The 19757-nt window shown below is 33.1% G+C and overlaps 2 protein-coding genes across 3 annotated transcripts; both read right to left on the bottom strand.

The window, feature by feature from the left end:
- Nucleotides 1-5585: 5585 nt before the first annotated feature.
- Nucleotides 5586-8900, bottom strand: LOC108817182 (serine carboxypeptidase-like 11). Its single transcript, XM_057002946.1, has 13 exons — nt 8695-8900; nt 8458-8603; nt 8282-8346; nt 8069-8191; nt 7257-7359; nt 7137-7174; nt 6943-7044; nt 6780-6866; nt 6587-6709; nt 6371-6442; nt 6152-6270; nt 5895-6058; nt 5586-5792 (listed from the first exon to the last, which is right to left on the bottom strand). Exons 1-13 carry the CDS (start codon nt 8814-8816, stop codon nt 5716-5718), a joined length of 1341 nt encoding a protein of 446 aa, XP_056858926.1. The 5' UTR covers nt 8817-8900; the 3' UTR covers nt 5586-5715.
- Nucleotides 8901-16197: 7297 nt separating this feature from the next.
- On the bottom strand, nt 16198-19609 carry LOC108840587 (serine carboxypeptidase-like 13). 2 transcript variants are annotated; one of them, XM_057002945.1, is made up of 13 exons: nt 19124-19460; nt 18892-19037; nt 18722-18801; nt 18510-18632; nt 18159-18261; nt 18031-18068; nt 17843-17944; nt 17684-17761; nt 17169-17288; nt 16973-17044; nt 16759-16877; nt 16477-16640; nt 16198-16397 (listed from the first exon to the last, which is right to left on the bottom strand). In XM_057002945.1, exons 1-13 carry the CDS (start codon nt 19243-19245, stop codon nt 16321-16323), a joined length of 1344 nt encoding a protein of 447 aa, XP_056858925.1. In that variant the 5' UTR covers nt 19246-19460; the 3' UTR covers nt 16198-16320. The 2 variants fall into 2 exon arrangements, with proteins under 2 accessions (XP_056858925.1, XP_056858924.1); XM_057002944.1 differs by having other exon boundaries at nt 18031-18261; nt 19124-19609.
- Nucleotides 19610-19757: the final 148 nt, after the last annotated feature.

The following is a 19757-nucleotide window of genomic DNA, read 5'->3' as shown; positions in this document are numbered from 1 at the left end:
TCCCCAATGTGGAAAATCAAGCTTCGGTAGCTTATATCTCCTTGTTTTTTCTTTCTACCATTGAAGACGAACCAGTCTAAGAACACAGCTACTGGTCCAAATAAAGCCGCACCAACTGCACCCATCTTCCCTAACCGGATCATTTCTTCTTCCGGGTCAACACAAGCATCCATAGGCCGACCACACAAACCCTCGTTATGAGCAAAGTTCTCCGGTACAATACTCATTGTTGTTTGGTTGAAATGTGGGACAGGACCGATCAGTTGATTGTCTGCCACTGAAAACCTAGCGAGCCGCGGAAGTGACGCTAGCTCGGGAGGAAGTTGACCAGTGAATTGGTTATGCTGAAGCATAAGAATGTTCAGGAACTTAATATCTGATAAACTGGCTGGGATTTCACCAGAGAATTGATTGTAAGAGAGGTCGATTTTTGTAAGAAGTGGACCCAAAGAGGCCATGTTAGATGGTAAATCTCCATAGAAGTTGTTTCTAGAAAGATCAAGATCTACCAAACCAGTACAGTACATAATCCCAGAAGGGAATTCTCCTTTGAGACTATAACCAGAAAGCTTAATGCTCAGAACCCTATTCTCATCATCATGCCAGCAAGTCACACCACTGAAAGTTGCAGATGTAACCCGCAGTCTTGTTGTTAAATACCCAGCTCGTTAAATATCCATTTGGATCCTTGACTTGAGAACATATGTCCCCCAAGCAATATACGTCGGCCTCGTTTGCGTCTGTGAAAGGTAGACGCTAGTAAGAACCAGAGACAAGTTGCGATTACGGTCATAATGGACATTTTTTTGTGGTTGTGAGATTTTCAGTACAAAATAACAAGAGAGAGAGAGAGAGAGAGGTCTTAGCAGCAATGGCAAGTGGAAATTGTTATAGCCAAAAGCTTGAAAAAGGGTAACTACAAAGTAAAGCTGTGTTACAAAAAAAAAAGAAGGTAATTGTGAAGTCTCTTGTTGTGTAAAAGAAGTTGAAGGAGGATATCCACCTGCGTGAGAATATTCACAAACAAAGACAAAGATTTAGCAGCTTGTCCCATGGGTTTGAATATTCAACTGTGGAAAAAAATTTAATCAGGATGTCTATTTCGAGGAAGTAGCGTGTAATATGGGATGTTTGGTTCAAGAAATCCAGGTTATGGGATGAGTTTTGGGAGCAAAAATCACTAACTAAACTCATTAATTTAGGTAATTCTGATTTTAGGACAGCATTATGGGTAAAGTTTGTAACTATGACATAAAAGCTATCAATAAAGCCAAGGTATTTCTTGAGAAATTCTCGGGTTCACCCCTAGAGTGAATCTTTAGGTTCATCCATCCAATAGGATTTCGTTATTTCATATTCAGTATCTTTTAAAAAAGGAAACAAAATATTGTCAAGTTTTATTATATTTTTAAAATAAAAATAAAAATAATAATAATTGCAAACAAAAACACGTTTAAAAATATACTTTTAATACCGTCAACCAACACTAAACCCTAAATCGTAAATCTTAAATCCTTGGATAAACCCTAAACCCTTGGTAAATCCAAAATACTTGGATAAATTCTAAATCTTAGAGTTTAGGATTTATCCAAGGGTTTAGGGTTTATCCAAGGGTTTAGGGTTTAGTATTTAGGGTTTAGTATTTAGGGTTTAGGGTTTAGTGTTTTGCCGATTGTGTTAAAAGTATATTTTAAAAAAAATCAAAAGATTTAGGAGGGTTTATGATTTAGAGTTTAGTGTTTTGTTGACGGTATTTTAAATATAAAATCTTTTTTACTATTACTATTATTTTCTATTTATTTTTTATTTTAAAAACATAATAAAACTTGACAATATTTTATTTCTTTTTTAAAAGATACTGAATATGAAATAATGAAATTCTATTGGTTGGGTGAACCTAAAAGTTCACTATATGGGTGAACCCAAGTATTTCTCTTCTTTCTTGGCCAAACTGATTACTTGTCTAGACTGAGTTCTCATTATTTTCAAATCAAAACTTAATGCAATATCATGACGTGACCAATCCTATGCTTTACGATTTGAGTTACAGTTATAATTAATGTTTCTGTCTAAAATACAAGTGAAAACAATAAATCTAAAACACTCCACCTACGAAAAGCTATGTTATACGTTTTGGAATTTTTTTTGTTTGTAAATAAAACACTATTTCTATTTCCAAAACCACCATACCAATATCTTATTCGTATTTCTGAAATATTGTCAACAATATTATACAACTTCACAAAATTTTGTGTTAGTCAAATATTTTTTATTCTCTTTCTTTCCTGTTTTTGAATTATTAACTTTTAGATTATTATTTTATTTTACATAATCTTATTAGTTGTAAATATTATTTGGATTGGAAATTTATAAATTACTTTGTTACTGATATCGGATAAATAATATCATCAGTAAGTATAGTTCTTAGAAAAATATATGTTGCTACTTATTTTTTATTAAAATTTATTTCTATACATATTAAAAATAATTTTATTTATTTATTTATTTTAAAATATTGTAGTATTTTTTGTTCTTAATATTAATTCATTATTATATGTTTATATTTATATTTATTTTATTGAAAACTATATTGCAGTTTATACATCAAAAAAATTACAAGTCATAAGTTTTACTAAAATAGTAACTCTTATTTTTACTGCAAAAGTTTCCACATAAAATTATAATTTTTAGCACATAATTTTTACTACGAATTACATCAAATTAAATTGCATATTACAACTCGATTTCAATACTACATGTCATGAATCAGAGTCATTGATGAAACGATGTGTTTCGATCCCAATGTGTAAAATCAAGCTTCGGTGACTTATATATCTCCTTGTTTTTTTCTTTCTACCATTGAAGACGAACCAGTCTAAAAACACAGCTACTGGTGCAAATAAAGCCGCACCAACTGCTGCACCCATCTTCCCTAACCGGATCATTTCATCTTCCGGGTCAACACAAGCATCCATAGGCCGACCACATAAACCCTTGTTATTAGCAAAACTCTCAGGTCCAATACTCATTGTTGTTTCCTTGAAAGTTGGGACAGGACCGGTCAGTCGATTGTCTGCCACTGAGAAATTGTAGAGCCGCGGAAGTGAAGCTAGATCAGGAGGAAGTTGACCAGTGAACTGGTTATTCTGAAGCATGAGAATATTCAGGAACCTAATATCTGATAACCGGCTGGGATTTCACCAGAAAATTGATTGTAAGACAGGTCGAAAGTTGTAAGAAGTGGAACCAAAGAGGCCATGTTGGATGGTAAAGCTCCAGAGAAGTTGTTTCTAGAAAGATCCAGACCTACCAAACCAGTACAGTACATAACCCCAGAAGGGAATTCTCCTTCGAGACCAAAAACCGAAAGCTCAATGCTCAGAACCCTATTCTCATCATTATGCCAGCAAGTCACACCACTGAAGGCGCAGATGTAACCTGCAGTCGTGTTGTCAAATCTCCAGCTCATTAAGTATCCATTTGGATCCTTGACTTGGGAATATATGTCCTTCAAGCAATATAGGTCGGCCTTGTTTGCGTCTGTGAAGGTAGACACTAGTAAGAACCAGAGACAAGTTGCGATTACGGTCATAATGGACATTTTTTGTGGTTTTGAGATTTTCAGTTCAAAGAGAGAGAGAGAGAGAGAGAGAGAGAGAGAGAGAGAGAGAGAGAGAGAGAGAGAGAGAGAGAGAGAGAGAGAGAGAGAGAGAGAGAGAGAGAGAGAGAGAGAGAGAGAGAGAGAGAGAGAGAGAGATGTTTTAGCAGCAATGGCAAGTGGAATTTGTTAGAGTGGCCAAAAGCTTGAAAAAGGGTAACTATAAAGTAAAGTTGTGTTACAAAAAAAAAGAAGGGGTAAGTATAAAGTCTCTTGTCGTGTAAAAGAAGTTGAAGGAGGATACCTGCGTGAGAATATTCACAAACAAAGACAAAGATTTAGCAGCTTGTCCCATGGGTTTGAATATTCAACTGTGGAAAAAAAAGTTAATCATGGTGTCTATTTAGAGGAAGTAGCGTGGAATATGGGATTTGGTTCAAGAAATCCATGTTATGGGATGAGTTTTGGGAGCAAAAATCACTAACTTTTTTTTTTTTAGCAAAAATCACTAACTAAACTCATTAACTTAGGTAAAGTTCTGACTTTAGGACAGTATTATGGGTAAAGTTTGTAACTATCACATAAAAGCTATCAATAAGCCAAGGAATATTAATTAGAAAAGTCTCTTTGTGGTAACTGAATGAAGCTTAGTATGAGTTCTTGGCTTTCTTTCTTGGCCAAACTGGTTACTTGTCTAGACTGAGTTCTCATAATCTTAGGTGAACCAAGAAAAGTAATACAAAACTCCAAAAACATCTGTCAAGAAGAAAAAAACACGTGTTAAGTGAGCGTAGTAGTCTAGTATACGTAACCTTACAAAGGAAATGTATTGGAACTATTCTTAGGAACAAAAGGCCACTCTTTGCACAAAATCTGGACGTCTTTTTGAAAGGCATCCGAATAAGTCCTGCAATCTGATTATCTGAAGTTCCATCACCGCTCTGCAGATTCGAGCTCTAGTGGAAGCAAATGTTAAGGAAACGATGGTCGCATGCATTTATGTAAAATGAACGTTTAACAAAGGATGAACATTTGTTTATCACCAATCTTGTTTCCAATTCCTGCACTGTTTTAATAATTATCAAAGATCAGATTTTTTTTTCTTCCTTTTCCTCTTTTCGAAGGACAGAATCTATATAACCTAAAAAGGATACTTAATTAAATCTTCCGGGTTCTTCGCATCTCTCCTTCCACTTCTTACTTTCTGAACTTTTTTCTAAGATCTTTTTGAACATGTCTTTGATTTTTGTTTGGCTTTGCTATCCGGGGTATAACTATAGCGTGCTCTTGAGCCAGCGTGTACCTAGATATAAGCAATTATCACATACCTTTTCTCTGTAACATACTGACATTAAAACACTGAACGAAGAAACAAGTCGGCTTGTGTTTTGAAGATAGTTTGTGCCAACGGTAATCTCTCAAATCATATTCCAAAAAGAGGAAGTAATAAAGAAATAGTTGTTTCAAGAAAGACAACGTGAGAATGCAAATATATATAAGTAAAGAATATTCACAAACTCGACGTATCGTGGGTGCATGGAAGGATACATTTGGTAATGATTGCGGCAAAATCATGACAGAAGAATCAATTTGTGGGATGATAGAGTCACTGTTCGGACCGGATTAATGTGTCAGAGTATTGGATCTACTCTGATACCATAATAAGTTTTTTGAGCTTTCAACTTAAAACTAATTATCAATTAGTAGATGTGGGATCTTCTATCTGACAGTTAGTTGGCTCAGTCCCTAATATGGAGCAGGCATTAGAAGCTGAATATTCACATTTGTGGTGATTCAGGTCTTGTACTAATACCTACAACTCTCATTCATTGTTTTCAGAGTTGAGACATGAAGGGGAGTAGTATAATAGGCTTTGCAGCTGTTTATTACTAATTGAAGCTTAATGCTATATCTCTGATTTGACAGAAACTGTGTTACTTAATGTCCTTCGCACACCAATATCTCCGATATTTCACAAACTGAGAAATGGTACACGAACTTTGTAACATACAATAAAATTGATACAGGAACTTCGTAACAAAAGGGGTACTGATGGTAATACAAAACACGTACTACTAAACTGGTTTAGAATACACCAGCGGAACCTTATTGGGATTTTAGAGAGGTTGACCACTAATCCACCTCTGAAACATGATAAAGCTTTCATTTGGTTTGAAATCAAGTGTATGCCCACCTCCCTGTAAATTAAAATCAGAAGAGAATTAGTCACCTTTTACTTGTGCTAATTATAAGGGCAAAGATACATCATATTAGGAAGATCAATGGACAAGAAGACTTGCTTTGACAGTAGCATATGTCATGTTATTGGCATAAGTCTGAGTGTATCCAGCAACTTGATTGTTTATAATCCATGGCCTCCAATTATCAATAATGGAATAACTGAGAGATCTTATCCACTCTTGTGTTGAAATGAAAGGCACCACATAATCGTGATCACCGCTATATATATATTCACCGAAAGAATGTCCCATAATAGTTTAATATAAACTCTTGAAACTAACTTTGTATATAAGTTGAAAAAAAAAATCTAACTTGAATATGAGCGATCGGTATCCTTTGATGCTATTATTCATATGGTATGGTACGCTGCTTTTGATATCGGAATCATAAGGCTTGCCTGAAGAACACCGTACCCATTTTCCTATACTTCCCTGAACTCATATTCAAAGTTTCTTTACCATCATTGTATAAACCGCATGCAGCCTTAAATCACAACTCGTCAGATATTAATGATTATACTATAATACGTACCTTTACTACATGAAGTGCTTTACGTACACTCTCATCATTGGCCCAGAGGGAAGATAGTAAATCTGTTTGTTTCTGCAAATGGGTGCATAAGCAATTATTGTGTTACATATTTTTCTCTCAATGGTTTTACATGTTCATTGCTTTTTCAATATTGATCCAAAGATATGATGGAAGCATAGCTCTGGTGAGTTAACAGAAAGAAGATGGATTGCTTACATAGCATCCATCTGCAACTATCGGAGCCGAAACGTCTCTAAGGAGGCGAAGATATCTTCTTTGCCACACGGGGGCTTCGCACCGTGGCATTAGAATATGATCAATATTTAGGCCAGAAATACACTGCAAAAGTAACCAAACAGCAACAAAAAATTGAATACACTCTTTTACAATTATTCTGATCAGTGTATACCTTTAGAAATTCGTCATGATATTTCAAGCACTCTGTGTTATGTGGATCTATATACTCATAGCTTCCTCTACAACTTCTCTTCAACGACTGCAAAAGAAAAAGAAGTTTTGTATAGGTTATTTGTTTTCAACTCCATTCGTGCACGTAATATATTTCGGTGTACCTCGTAGAGTTCATCAGAGATCAATGCCATTCCATGGGCAAATGGAACGCCACAGTTATGGTCAAATTCCAAGTCGGTTACCGGGTTTCCTAATATGTAACCCTATTGTTAAGAGAAAATGAAAAGGATTGTCAATGTCAGTTTGTTGGAGAGATTAAATATTTGCTAACATATAAGAATCAGCCAAATACAACCTTAAGATTTACTTGAGGTTTAAACCCAAGATCATTTCCTGCGTGAAGAAAAAAATAATCAAATAAACGATACACCTAGAGAGGGAGAGAAAAAAAGAAAGATGAAACAGACATATATACCTTTGGAGATTTCTTGAACGGTGGCAGGAATAGTCTTACCAGAATACGAATTTCCAGCGACATAAAAAGGGTTCGAGATAAACTCTGTATGCTTACTTAACCACTGTACAACGACATCACAACAAAATTGTAAGCTCAAGAAGATTGAGCAGACGAAGGAATGGTTTAGATATGCAAAAGCGAGAAACAGCAAGTATGTGTAGTTAGGTAAAACTGATTGAATAAACAGATTTAAGACTTACCCAGCAACTGAGAGTTAGATTATCAAGTTAGGGTTCTTAAGGGTTTTAAGACTTGTAAAAGAAGCAAGTATGTGTAGTTAGGTAAAACTGATTGAATAAGACTGTCAAGTTTGTTTAAATGATTTCTAATAAAAGCACTGATTGAAAAAGCATTTTCAAAATCTAATTCCGTGGAATATCCACGTTCTAGGTATTTCAAAAACATACTCTACATAAGAGAATGTCTACTCATAATTAAAAAAAAAAAGATGAATGCATGAAGAACTGTTACATCATTGGTTAGGAATTGAAGGGATTCGGCCCAGTTTCCTTATAGCAAGTACGACTGTGTGTAACCTTTCAGAGCCCACACACAGTCATTTTCAAACTTTTCCTTAATTTAGTATTTCTAGTATATTTATTATCTTTATAAGGTTCAGTTCAGTTCCAATTGTCCATTTAGTCTATTTCAGCAACCTAGCAGATTAGATTCAACCAGTGCATTTATAAAGTCATATGGATAAGCTACTTTTTTGGATGGACTCTATTTATCGAGCTTAGTTCAAGGTTGTCTTCTCTTTTTTACTTAACCTTCCGAATAAATTCCTGGATCTGCTTAGCTTGTCCTGAGTCACTAGGTGTATCAAGAAGCTCAGTTGTTGCGTAGGAGAAGCCAGTACCAATAGGCTGGTCCAAAAAGATTATGTTTGCCACCTACAAACAATAATATCCCATATACTATATATAAACAAACATCAGGAATATTAATAAAAGAGAAACATAACAAGCATTTGCTAGTGTTACCTTTGTCCATGAATGTGTTGTAGAAAGTAAGGCGGGTCTACTACCTTCGTTAAATGTCACAGGCCCTGTTTTTTTTTTTTTTGTCAATCCAAACCATAACCAGTTGAAACCCAGATCCCTAATCGGTGAATTTTGATATTCACAAAACATAATTGATATAGTCTTTCGATTTTTACCGTTCTCGAAAAAGAGAGCAGAGAGAGAAGAACAGCCAGGTCCTCCAGTTAACCAGAGAAGAAGAGGATCTTCTTTTGGATTCTTCTCAGATTTAACGAAGTAGTAAAACAATTGCCCTTGCTCTTCTTCACCAACACCAATATACCTTCATCCACAAGCAATTGAAATAACTTATTTCACTCTTCTAGCAGAAAACACACAATGAAGATTATTTAAAGACAAAAAAAGACACAAACCCAGTCTCAAGCTCGAAAGGAAGAGGGCCTTCAAAACCAGGAAGAAAATTGACAATAGAGCCAGAACATGCATGTAGGCTTAAAATAATTAGTAAAAGAAGCAGAAGCAACTTCTTAGCCATAATGTGAATTATTTTTTTACAAAAAGATAAGAAAGTGGAGGCTTAGGCACTCTTTTGTTTTAACGAGATGATTCTTAAATGTTATTTTAAGTGGAGGGTAGGTACTGTATTTTACAAGAGATATCAGTTTCACTCTTCAATTGCTTACCTACCCTATCAATAATTTCGTCTCCCATTTCTTTTATCATCCACACGAAATAAGTTAGCTAGCTCTGTCCACTTATTTTTTTCTAAAACTTCACATTTTGGTACCTACCCGTCTCTCTTGTCGCTATTATATATGCACCTTTTAAATTGACAAAAACTGTACCAGTACCATTGAAGATTACCGAATCGCAACTCCCAACAACTAGTTCTTATGTTTAGATGAAATGTAATGTATAATAAGTAAAATAACAATAATGTTAAACTTTAAACAAAGCTATATGTAAAACTTTTAAAGCCAAAATCCCTTTCAGCTTTTTATTATCAATTTTTTTATAAGACAAAGTGTCCATATCCTATAAATATTCTCTGTTTTCTAATATATACTGTATACTGTTTTAGAATAGTAATTTTTTGCTTTAAAATATAATTTACTTTCACATCTCTATGTAATTTCAATATTTTTAAAAGAAAAACTATTTTTAGTCTATGAGGTTTTAGATAAAATAGTGGAATTAAATAGAGACATGACAGGTAGGTTATTTTATAATTTTAAAAGTGAAACATACCTTTAAATTTGTTGTTTTTCTCACTTCACAATACACAATGAACGATTCTGTCTGTAATACTCTGGAATTTTTGATAAACTCTGCATCTTATAATCCAAAAAAAATATATTATTTAGGAACTGAACCCTAAGTCTTAGGTAGTGATTGGTGATAACTGTCAATGTTCTACGCAACCACAATTATGTCTATAACAGTAAAAATCAAAAGAATCAAGTTTTATTAGTAAAATCTAAAACTATGTTCCAAAATCTTTAAAATAAAATATATTTGCTCAAGAAATCATTTTCCTACAGCTTTAGTGATTTTAAAGATTTAAATAATTTCAGAACAATAAAATATAAAATTAAAGCTAAAAACATTCGAGTTTTAGTCTGACTGGTTTAACCGCATCGGTTGCGGTTGCTGTTACGGAAGTTTACGGGTGCGGGTGGTTGCGGTTTCAAGCGTTTTCGAGAGATTTGTACGACTGGTACATCGGTTAGAAATTGTTGCGTTTGCGGGACTCTTATGACTGGTAAACTACCAATCGCACCATCTATTAAATAATAAATTAACAATATTTATGTTTTATATAATTATAAAAGTATTAAAATTATAATAATATAATAAATATAAAATTTATATTTATAAAATCATATTATTAAATTTTAAAATTTATAGAAAATATTTTGGTTTTAAAATTTATGATATAAATTAAAATATAATATGTATATATTTTATAATTTTTATTATTTCAATTTAAAAATTTTATTGGATATTTTTAGTATTATTTTCATTTATTTTGTTTTTAAAGAAAAATAATTTATCCTCCCGCAACCGTCCGCAACCGCAAACGCTAGCTGAACCAACTTTTGATTTTAAGAGGTTCGGAGCGGTTTGAAGCGATTTGTAGTGTTTTCTGTGATTGTTTCGAAACGCCAACAACCGCTGTAAACCGCAAAAGCTGCGTTTGCGGGTGGTAGCGGGAAAACCAATCATGTCCTTTGAATCATAAAGGAAAAAAATCTAAAGCTATAACCGGTACTAATCAACCCTTTAATATATAAATTCTTCAAACCTTGGCTAATAGATCAAAATGCTTCCACATATTTTAAAATTCCCTTAACTAATTTACCCAATGTGTACTTCACAGTTATTAGGGGTTATTAGGGGAATATACGAGAGAGAGTGCTAATTATTGCACATGGCTCATGTTTTTCTTCGGGGCTGGAGGACCTAAAATCTCAAAAACAAAAACTTTTTGATAAAAACCCGAAATGTCAAGTTTTCTAAAACATGGAAGAAAATCAGAAATGTATTATAGAACTTGAGTATGATCGACCAAAGATTAGTTTAGTGGACTTGGTGATATCTAAAAGATAATATGAGATGTATTATGTTTAGGATGAAAAGATAAGGATTAGTATTCTATGCGCAACAAGATGCTCTCAGCTCTTCTTCGGACCTCGCCCATTCTATGTGAAAATAATATTTTCCGCTAGACTTAAGACAGATTGTGTGCAGTGGCGGATATACTTGGTCCAACATGGGGGCAGCTGCCACCAGTAATATTTTTTTTTAAATAATGCAAACTATAAAGATATTAATCTAATGCCGCCTCTCATAATTCTTTTTGCCCCCATAACCAAATTATTTATAGAAAACAGATTTTGAAATCCAAAACTAATGGCTCACTACTCTGATAATTTTTTGGTTCTTATATTATGTTAAGCCTGCTTTATACTATTAATGTTTTTATTTGGATATTATATTTAGTTATTTTTATATTTATGCTATCTAAATATTTTATTAAAACATATTATATATAACTTTTGTGATATAATTATCAAATATATATTAACTTTGCTACCATTTTAAAACTAATAATAATATATGGTATATGAAATATAAATTAATAAAAGTTAAATTTTAATAGAAAACATGTAAATTAATAAATATAACAAGAATTGGTAAGCATTTATTACATATATTAATATAAAATATGTTTGGGGGCAATATATGTCCCTCAGGCAGTATACGTCGGCCTTGTTTGCGTCTGTGTAGGTAGACACTAGTAAGAACCCGAGACAAGTTGCAATTACGGTCATAATGGACATTTTTGTGGTTTTGAGATTTTCAGTTCAAAACAATGAGAGAGAGAGAGAGAGAGAGAGAGAGAGAGAGAGAGAGAGAGAGAGAGAGAGAGAGAGAGAGGAGAGAGAGAGAGAGAGAGAGAGAGAGAGAGAGAGAGAGAGAGAGAGAGAGAGAGAGAGAGAGAGAGAGAGAGAGAGAGAGAGAGAGAGAGAGAGAGAGAGAGAGAGAGAGAGAGAGAGAGAGAGAGAGAGAGAGAGAGAGAGAGAGAGAGAGAGAGAGAGAGAGAGAGAGAGAGAGAGAGAGAGAGAGGTTTTAGCAGCAGTGGCAAGTTAAAATTGTTAGAGTGGCCAAAAGCTTGAAAAAGGGTAACTATAAAGTAAAGTTGTGTTACAAAAAAAAGGGTTAACTATGAAGTCTCTTGTCGTGTAAAAGAAGAGGAGGATACCTGAGTGAAGTTCTAACTTATAGGACAGTATCATGAGTAAGGTTTGTAACTATGACATAAAAAGCTATCAATAAGCCAATGAATATTTAATTATTAAAGTCTCCTTGTGGTAACTGAGAGAATGCTTTATCATAAGAGCATCTCCTATAGTGTTATCCATTGAAGTTTCTAAAAATAATTTTTTAATTAGTTTTTTTTTAATTAGGTTTAAAAAAATAGAAAATATCAACTAATTTCTGGCCGTCACGTATTGTGAGGTCCGCTTTCTTAAATTAAGGATTTTTAGGAAAAAATCTTTAACTTTTGGTGAGCTCCACTATAATAATTTAACTAGATTTTGACCCGCTCGACCGAGCGGATATTAATTTTCATTTCTATCTTTGTTTATATTAAATATTATACATGATTTATAATATGGGTACTAATATAATATTTCAAGAAATAAGAATGTATTTAATTACATCGAATAACTTTTTGCGTTCTATAGTAAATTATATGATTGATATTTATTAGACTCATATAAACTAATCCAAAAATTTTACAGTTTGATTTATGTATAAATATCTAAAAAATATTTTTTCTGAATTAAAACTAAGATAATAGATAAATATGAGTTAGTATGGTATTACAAATTGATACATTAGTTATAAAATTTGTAAGAAAATAAAAATAATGTAGGCAATTTATTTCGTAGAATATTCGGTTTGTATAATTGTATCTATAGTTTTCAAAATAGAGAAAGTATATATATTGAGAAAATATTTTATAAATCATGTTAGGAAAGATCATAACAACCTAGACGGATAATATATGTCAACTTAATTGATTTAGAGTAAAATGTTTAATTTTAATTTCTTCTTGGTTAACTTTCTAAATATTATTGTTATACTAAAAATTATAAAAATACTTAATATATGGATCTAAACTTGGTTACCAAGATTTTCAAAAAAAAAAAATTATTTTGAAAATTTTAATTAGCTAAAATAGTTAGGAATTCGATCTAAACTTGATAAGTATTTATTCGTATAAGTGATAATATATATTTTAAAAATTTACCCGACTAAATAAATATTTAATTGAGTAATTTTATTTTGTTTTATAAACCATCAATTGTATCATCCATATTTTAAAAAATATTACCCGTATATCTGCAAAAATGTATTTTTTATGGATCAATTTTTTTATGATAATGTATAATAAAATTGTTGGATATATTATTTACAAATATATGGTGCTATATGAAAATATATGTAACATAATATGTTTATATATTATATAAAGGATTCTTTTATGTGACTTTTATTTTTAGTTATTACTGATAAATAATAAAAATATAATTACATAAATTTAAAACAATATTGTTCATTAAGTACTTAAAGCTAAGTTTATTAATTATTTCCAAAGAATGATTTTCAATCCTAAACTTGTGATTTTATGGTAAAAGAAGTTTGAATTGAAATTGTCCAACTGTTATGAAGAATGTTTCTTTGTTTATTTTTTCTATGAGTCGAATTACACATAAATATTATATAATTTAATGTTGGTGCATGTTAAATAAACTAAAAATGTGATTCATGTTATAACTTACGTTTACGCTCTTCATATGGTAAGTGAATTAATTTTGTGCGGAAGTTATATCATACTCATGTCAATTATTAATGCAATCTTTAGTAGTTTGTAAGTTTAAAAAAAAATCTTTAGTAGTTTGTTTAGGAAATTATTTAATATCAGAAAAAGACAAGCATTACTTAAAAATAGGTTTATTAAATGTTCAGTGGCATTGAATTGTAATTATTGTGCAACTTTTAGGGTTATTTCATATAGAACAAAACTTGGGTTCACCCCCTATAATAAACTCTCAAATTCACCTCAATTGTTAACACCAATCAAAGTGCCATGTAAGATTAATAAAAAAAGGAAACAAAATTAAAAAAAAAAAGAAATAAAAAAGACATAGACTAATTTTTTTAACGCCATCCATAGCTTCTTCTTCATCACCTACACAAAATATTGAAAGCTTCTTTATCATCCACATAGAATATTGAAAGCTTTGTTTGTCAAATTGGTAAACCCAAAAACTAAACCGTAAACTCTTGGTTAAACCCTACACCCTTGGGTAAACTTCAAACCTTTGGAATATTTCTTTACCCAAAGGTTTAGGGTTTACCCAAGGGTTTAGGGTTTACCCAAGGGTTTAGGGTTTAGTATTTTGGGTTTAGGGTTTAGTGTTTTGGGTTTAGATTTAAGATATAAGGGCAGAGGATTGTAGACACCAATTTGACAAATAAAGCTTTTTATATTTTGTATAGATGATAAAGAAGTTTTTAAAATTATGTGTTGGTGATGACAGAGGCGGACCCATGTGGAGAAGAGGGGATGCAGCTGACACACGTTAAAATATATAAGTGTGATTTGTTAAGCATGTAGCATTGAAATTCGTTAGTTCTGGTGGTATAATTCATTTGGTTGACACCCCTTAAACCTGGGTTCAACTCCTCTTTGACACTCATTTTTTTTTTTAGTTTGGATCCCAAGCCCATAGATCGCGTTACAAAAATTAGTCGACGTGTTTTTCACTTCTTTCCCTTTTTTTCTTTTTAATTTTGTTTCCTTTTTTTACTAATCCTACATAGCACTTTGATTGGTGCTAACAATTGAGGTGAATTTGAAAGTTCATAATAGGGATGAACCCAAGTCTTGTCCTTTCATATATGTACTTCTGTTTTAATAAAGTAGATGTTAAAGATTCTCTTTAAAGACTTCCATCGCGGGTGCTCTAAGAATCTTCAGGTTTGAAAATTCTTGGCCAAACTGATTATATTTCTAGACTGGGTTCTCATAATCTTAGGTGAACCCACATAAGAAAAGTAATTAGAAAATTCCAAAAACATCTGTCAAGAAAAAAAAACACGTGTTACAGGTGAGCGTAGTAGTCTAGTGTACGTAACCTTACAAAGGAAATGTATTGAAGCTAGTCATAGGAACCAAAGGCCACTCTTTGCACTACGTCTTTTTGAAGGCATCCGAATAAGTCCTGCAATCTGAAGCTTTATCACCGTTCTGCGGAATGGAGCTCTGTTGGAAGCAAACGTTAAGGAAACGAAAGTTTTATATACCATCTTGGGCAAATCGTTAATGCTTTGTCTCCATATATCTGAACTCATCATAGTAGACATTTTCATCTCTTAACTTCACCGGGTTCCTTAATACAGGAGAAAACTGCTCGTTATGCTGGCCCTTCAAAGCACTTATCTGTGAGCTTGTTTCTCTAAGATTTCACAGCTTTTTTTTTTGTTATTTTCTTCGGTCACCTTATTCATCTCCATCTCCTAAACTCTTTCTCTCTTATGCTTATGTTCAACACTTTACACTTGTGAATATGATAGTCTCTCTCATGCCATGTCTTTTATCAACTCAATTTGTTAATGTTACTACATAGCTTCTTCTTTATCTTTGGCAGTGCTAATGGACCCTGCTACAAGTTTTGAGTATGATATTATGAGATCCACAAATACACTTTACGGGTGTGTAACATATTTTCCTGGGATGGTGTTGAGATTCTCATACACGTTCCCAGCCTCTCCCGCTTTGAACATGTTGTGTTTGTGATGTACAAAGCTAGATTCATATAGCGAAGCCATTAGTTTTTATATTGAAATGCTTTAATTAGATGTTGTATTGCTTCTGAATCGATGTACAAGTAGCGCATTTGGTCTCTGGTTTCTATCTTTACACATATGTGGTCTTGTACTACTCTTACACATTCACACATATGTTGATATATGCAGCTTATGCACTGAGATCCATGATTTATTCTTAAAAAGGAGCCTGACCTGAAAATAAAATATCTTGCAAGCTCCCCGGAGATACTTAAGCTGATTGATCAGTTAGTCCTAACTAGAGCTTCACTACGCATAACATTCATTTGTACAATCTTAACACACTACCAATTATAGTGTATGTCCAAATATCAGGCATAAGTCCTTGCACCGTAAGCCTTTCTTGTACAATCTTAACACTACCAATTGTAGTGTATGTCCAAATATCAGGCATAAGTCCTTTGAGGTTGAGTCTACAATACAAACCCCACGCAAGAGCCTTGCACCTTGTTAGACTTGCAAAACCCATAATATAAGTTACTAAACTGGTCTAGGATTCACCGGAGTCTTTATTATTAGGTTTTTCGGTTTGTCAACCAAACCAAACCGAAATTTTTGTTTTACAGTAAAGAGATATTCAACAACGGTTTACAGATTTTTTTAAAAGGGAAATTTTAGAGAGGTTGACCACTAATCCACCTCTGAAACATGATAGAACTTTCCTTTGGTTTGAAAAATGCTGTATGCCCACCTCCCTGTAAATTAAAATCAAGACAGTTACATTTTCTATGCTAATCAAGACAGTTCAGAAGATCAATGGACAAGAAGACTTGCTTTGACAGTAGCATATGTCATGTTATTGGCATAAGTCTGAGTGTATCCAACAACTTGATTGTTTATCATCCATGGTCTCCACTTTTCAGTAATGGAATAACCAAGTGATCTTATCCACTCTTTCGTTGAAGTGAAAGGCACCATCCAGTCGTGATCACCGCTATACATATATATAATATATTCACACAAATTAAATCTCCCATAAGAAGAGTTTTAATACGAACTCTTGAAATTAACTTGTAATATAAAAAGGTTAGAAAGTTGTAAATCAATTTAACCTGTAGATGAGAGATCTGTATCCTTTGATGCTATTGTTCATATGATATGGTACGCTGCTTTTGATATCGGAATCGTAAGGCTTGCCCGAAGAACACCGTACCCATTCTTCTATACTTCCCTGAAATCATATTCGAAGTACTTGTTTTTTCTTTACCATCATTTTATAAAACGCATTTATTCATCCTTAAACCCAAGTCGTTATAAACTATATACCTTTACTACATGGAGTGCTTTGCGCACTCTCTCGTCATTGGCCCAGAGGGAAGATAGTGAATCCATGTACAACTACAAATTGGTGCAAAAGCGATTCTTGTGTTATATATATATAACAATATTCATTCAATTCAAATGTATAACAAAAGCATAGCATTAACGAATTAATTCAATAGAAAGAAGATGGATTGCTTACATAGCATACATCTGGGTTGAACGGAGCCCAAACGTCTCCAAGGAGAAGGGATCTTCTTTGGACTAACGGGATTTCGCACCATTCCATCAGAACATTACCATAGTTTAATCCAGAAATACTCTGCAAAAGTAAATCAAACAATAACAAAAGAAACTGGAATATATATACTAATTGATATTTTGGCTGACGATAACGAATAAAGTAAACACTTTTTATACCATATTTTTTAAAAAATTCAACTTATTTCAATAGTAAAACTCTTCTAATACCATAATTTAAAAAATCAATTTATTTCAATAGTAATTGTCTTAACGAGTAAAAAAGGATAAACAAACTACAAAATTGAGCTGAAACACACAAAACTTCCATTTTACAAAATTGAGCTGAAACACATGCACAAAACTTCCATTTTTGTGAAACTGAATTAACTTTTCAAAACTTTTATCTTCGTGGAACAGATAGAATATATATATATAAACATTCTCTATGATGCAACTATTATGATCATTGTATACCTCTCGATATTCGTCAAAATGTTTCAAGCACTCTGTGTTATTGTCATAGTAATTTCCTCTGCAACTTCTCTGCAGCGACTGCAAACGAAAAAAAAAATGTTTTGTATAGGTCGTTGCTTTCTAACTCCATTCTTGCATGTGATATAAATTATATAATACCTCGTAGAGTTCATCAGAGATCAATGCCATTCCATGAGCAAATGGAATACGGTGGTTTTTGTCAAATTCTTCGTCTGTTAGTGGATTTCCTAGCACATAGCCCTATTGTTGAGAGAAAATAAAAAAGGATCGTCAATGTTTGTTGGAAAAGTTGTGTTGTATAACATAAGAAGCAGCCAGGTACAAACCTCAAGATTTATTTGGGATTTAAGCTTAAGATCATTTCCTGTCATCATCATGTAGAAAAAACTAATAAAAATAAACGAAATATATACCTTGAGAGAGAAAAAACGAAAAAGATGAAACACACACATACCTTTGGAGATTTCTTGAACAGTAGCCGGAATAACCTTACCAGAATACGAATCTCCACCGACATAAAAAGGGTTCGAGATAAACTCTGTGTGCTTACTTAACCACTGTACAACAGCATCAACAACAAAAACACTCTAAATAAGAGTTTCTATTCAGAAAACGATTAATGCTTCGAGAACTGTTATATCATTGGTTAGGAATGAGATTTAACCAGTGGATTTACAAAGTCATATGGATAAACTAGCTTTTTGAAGAGTCGGACTTAGCTCAGGGTTAGTATGTGATAGTCTCATATTAGACACTTTTTTTACATCATACACATTTAAGTTCAACCTCTCTTTTATTTCTTAACCTTGCGAATAAATTGGTGGATCTGCTTAGCTTCTCTTGAGTCACTAGGTGTATCAAGGATTTGAGTTGTTGCATAGGAGAAGCCAGTACCAACAGGCTGGTCCAAGAAAATTATGTTTGCCACCTACAAACAAAGATCAATTATACTATAGACAGACACACGAATATTATCAATAACAATAAGAAATATAATAAGCATTTTGCTAGTGTTACCTTTGTCCACGAATGTGTTGTAGATTGCAAGGTGGGTTTTCTACCTCTGTAACCCTCATCAAGATTAAATGTAAAAGGCCCTGTTTTACAAACCAGTTGAACCGCAGATCCCTAACTGGTAAATTTTGATATTTACGAAACATAATTGCTATGGTCTTTCTATTTTTTACCGTTCTCAAAAAAGAGGCCACTGAGAGAAGAACAGCCAGGTCCTCCAGTTAACCAGAGAAGAAGAGGATCATCTTTTGGATTCTTCTCAGATTTAATGAAGTAGTAAAACAATTGCACTTGCTCTTCTTCACCAACACCAATATACCTACATTCAAAAGCAATTGAAATAGCTTATTTCACTCTTTAAGCAGAAAACACACAATGAAGACGATATGAAAAAAAGACACAAACCCGGTCTCAAGCTCGAAAGGAAGAGGACCTTCAAAACCAGGAAGAGAGTTGACGATAGAGCCAGAACATGCATGTAGGCTTAAGATAATAAGTAAAAGAAGCAGAAGCAACTTCTTAGCCATAATGTGAAACTTTTTATAAAAAGATAAGAAAGTGGACGGTTTTGATCAAAAAAAAAAGATAAGAAAGTGGACGGAAAGCACTGTTTTGTTTTAACAAGATGATTCTTAAATATTATTTTAAGGGGAGGGTAGGCACCTCCTATATATATCACTCTTCAATATATATCGTCCACGAAATAAGTTAGCTAACTCTGTCGACGTATTATTTCTAAAACAAAATGTTGGTAGCTACCCATCTTTCTCGTCTGTGTTGTCATTATTGACTACTGAAGATTACCAAGTCACAACTCCCAAAATGTTTGGTACCTACCAGTCTTTCGAGAGTGTTCAAAAATATTTTAAAATTTGTCATAAAATTGAATTTTAAATCTAAAATAACGAAAAAAACTAATAGTGTCATATCAAAGCTAGGAGAGTGGAGGAGTACGCAGCGTCTAGACTTCTGAGGTGGTGAAGCTTGTGCAGATGATGGGGCTAGGGTTCTTAGAGTCAGGTTTCAACTGGATCTGGCG

This window comes from Raphanus sativus, chromosome 2, assembly GCF_000801105.2.
Source record: "Raphanus sativus cultivar WK10039 chromosome 2, ASM80110v3, whole genome shotgun sequence".
Lineage (NCBI taxonomy): Eukaryota > Viridiplantae > Streptophyta > Magnoliopsida > Brassicales > Brassicaceae > Raphanus > Raphanus sativus.
Note: the sequence above shows the minus strand (reverse complement) of the source record. Positions and strands in the feature narration are given on the sequence as shown.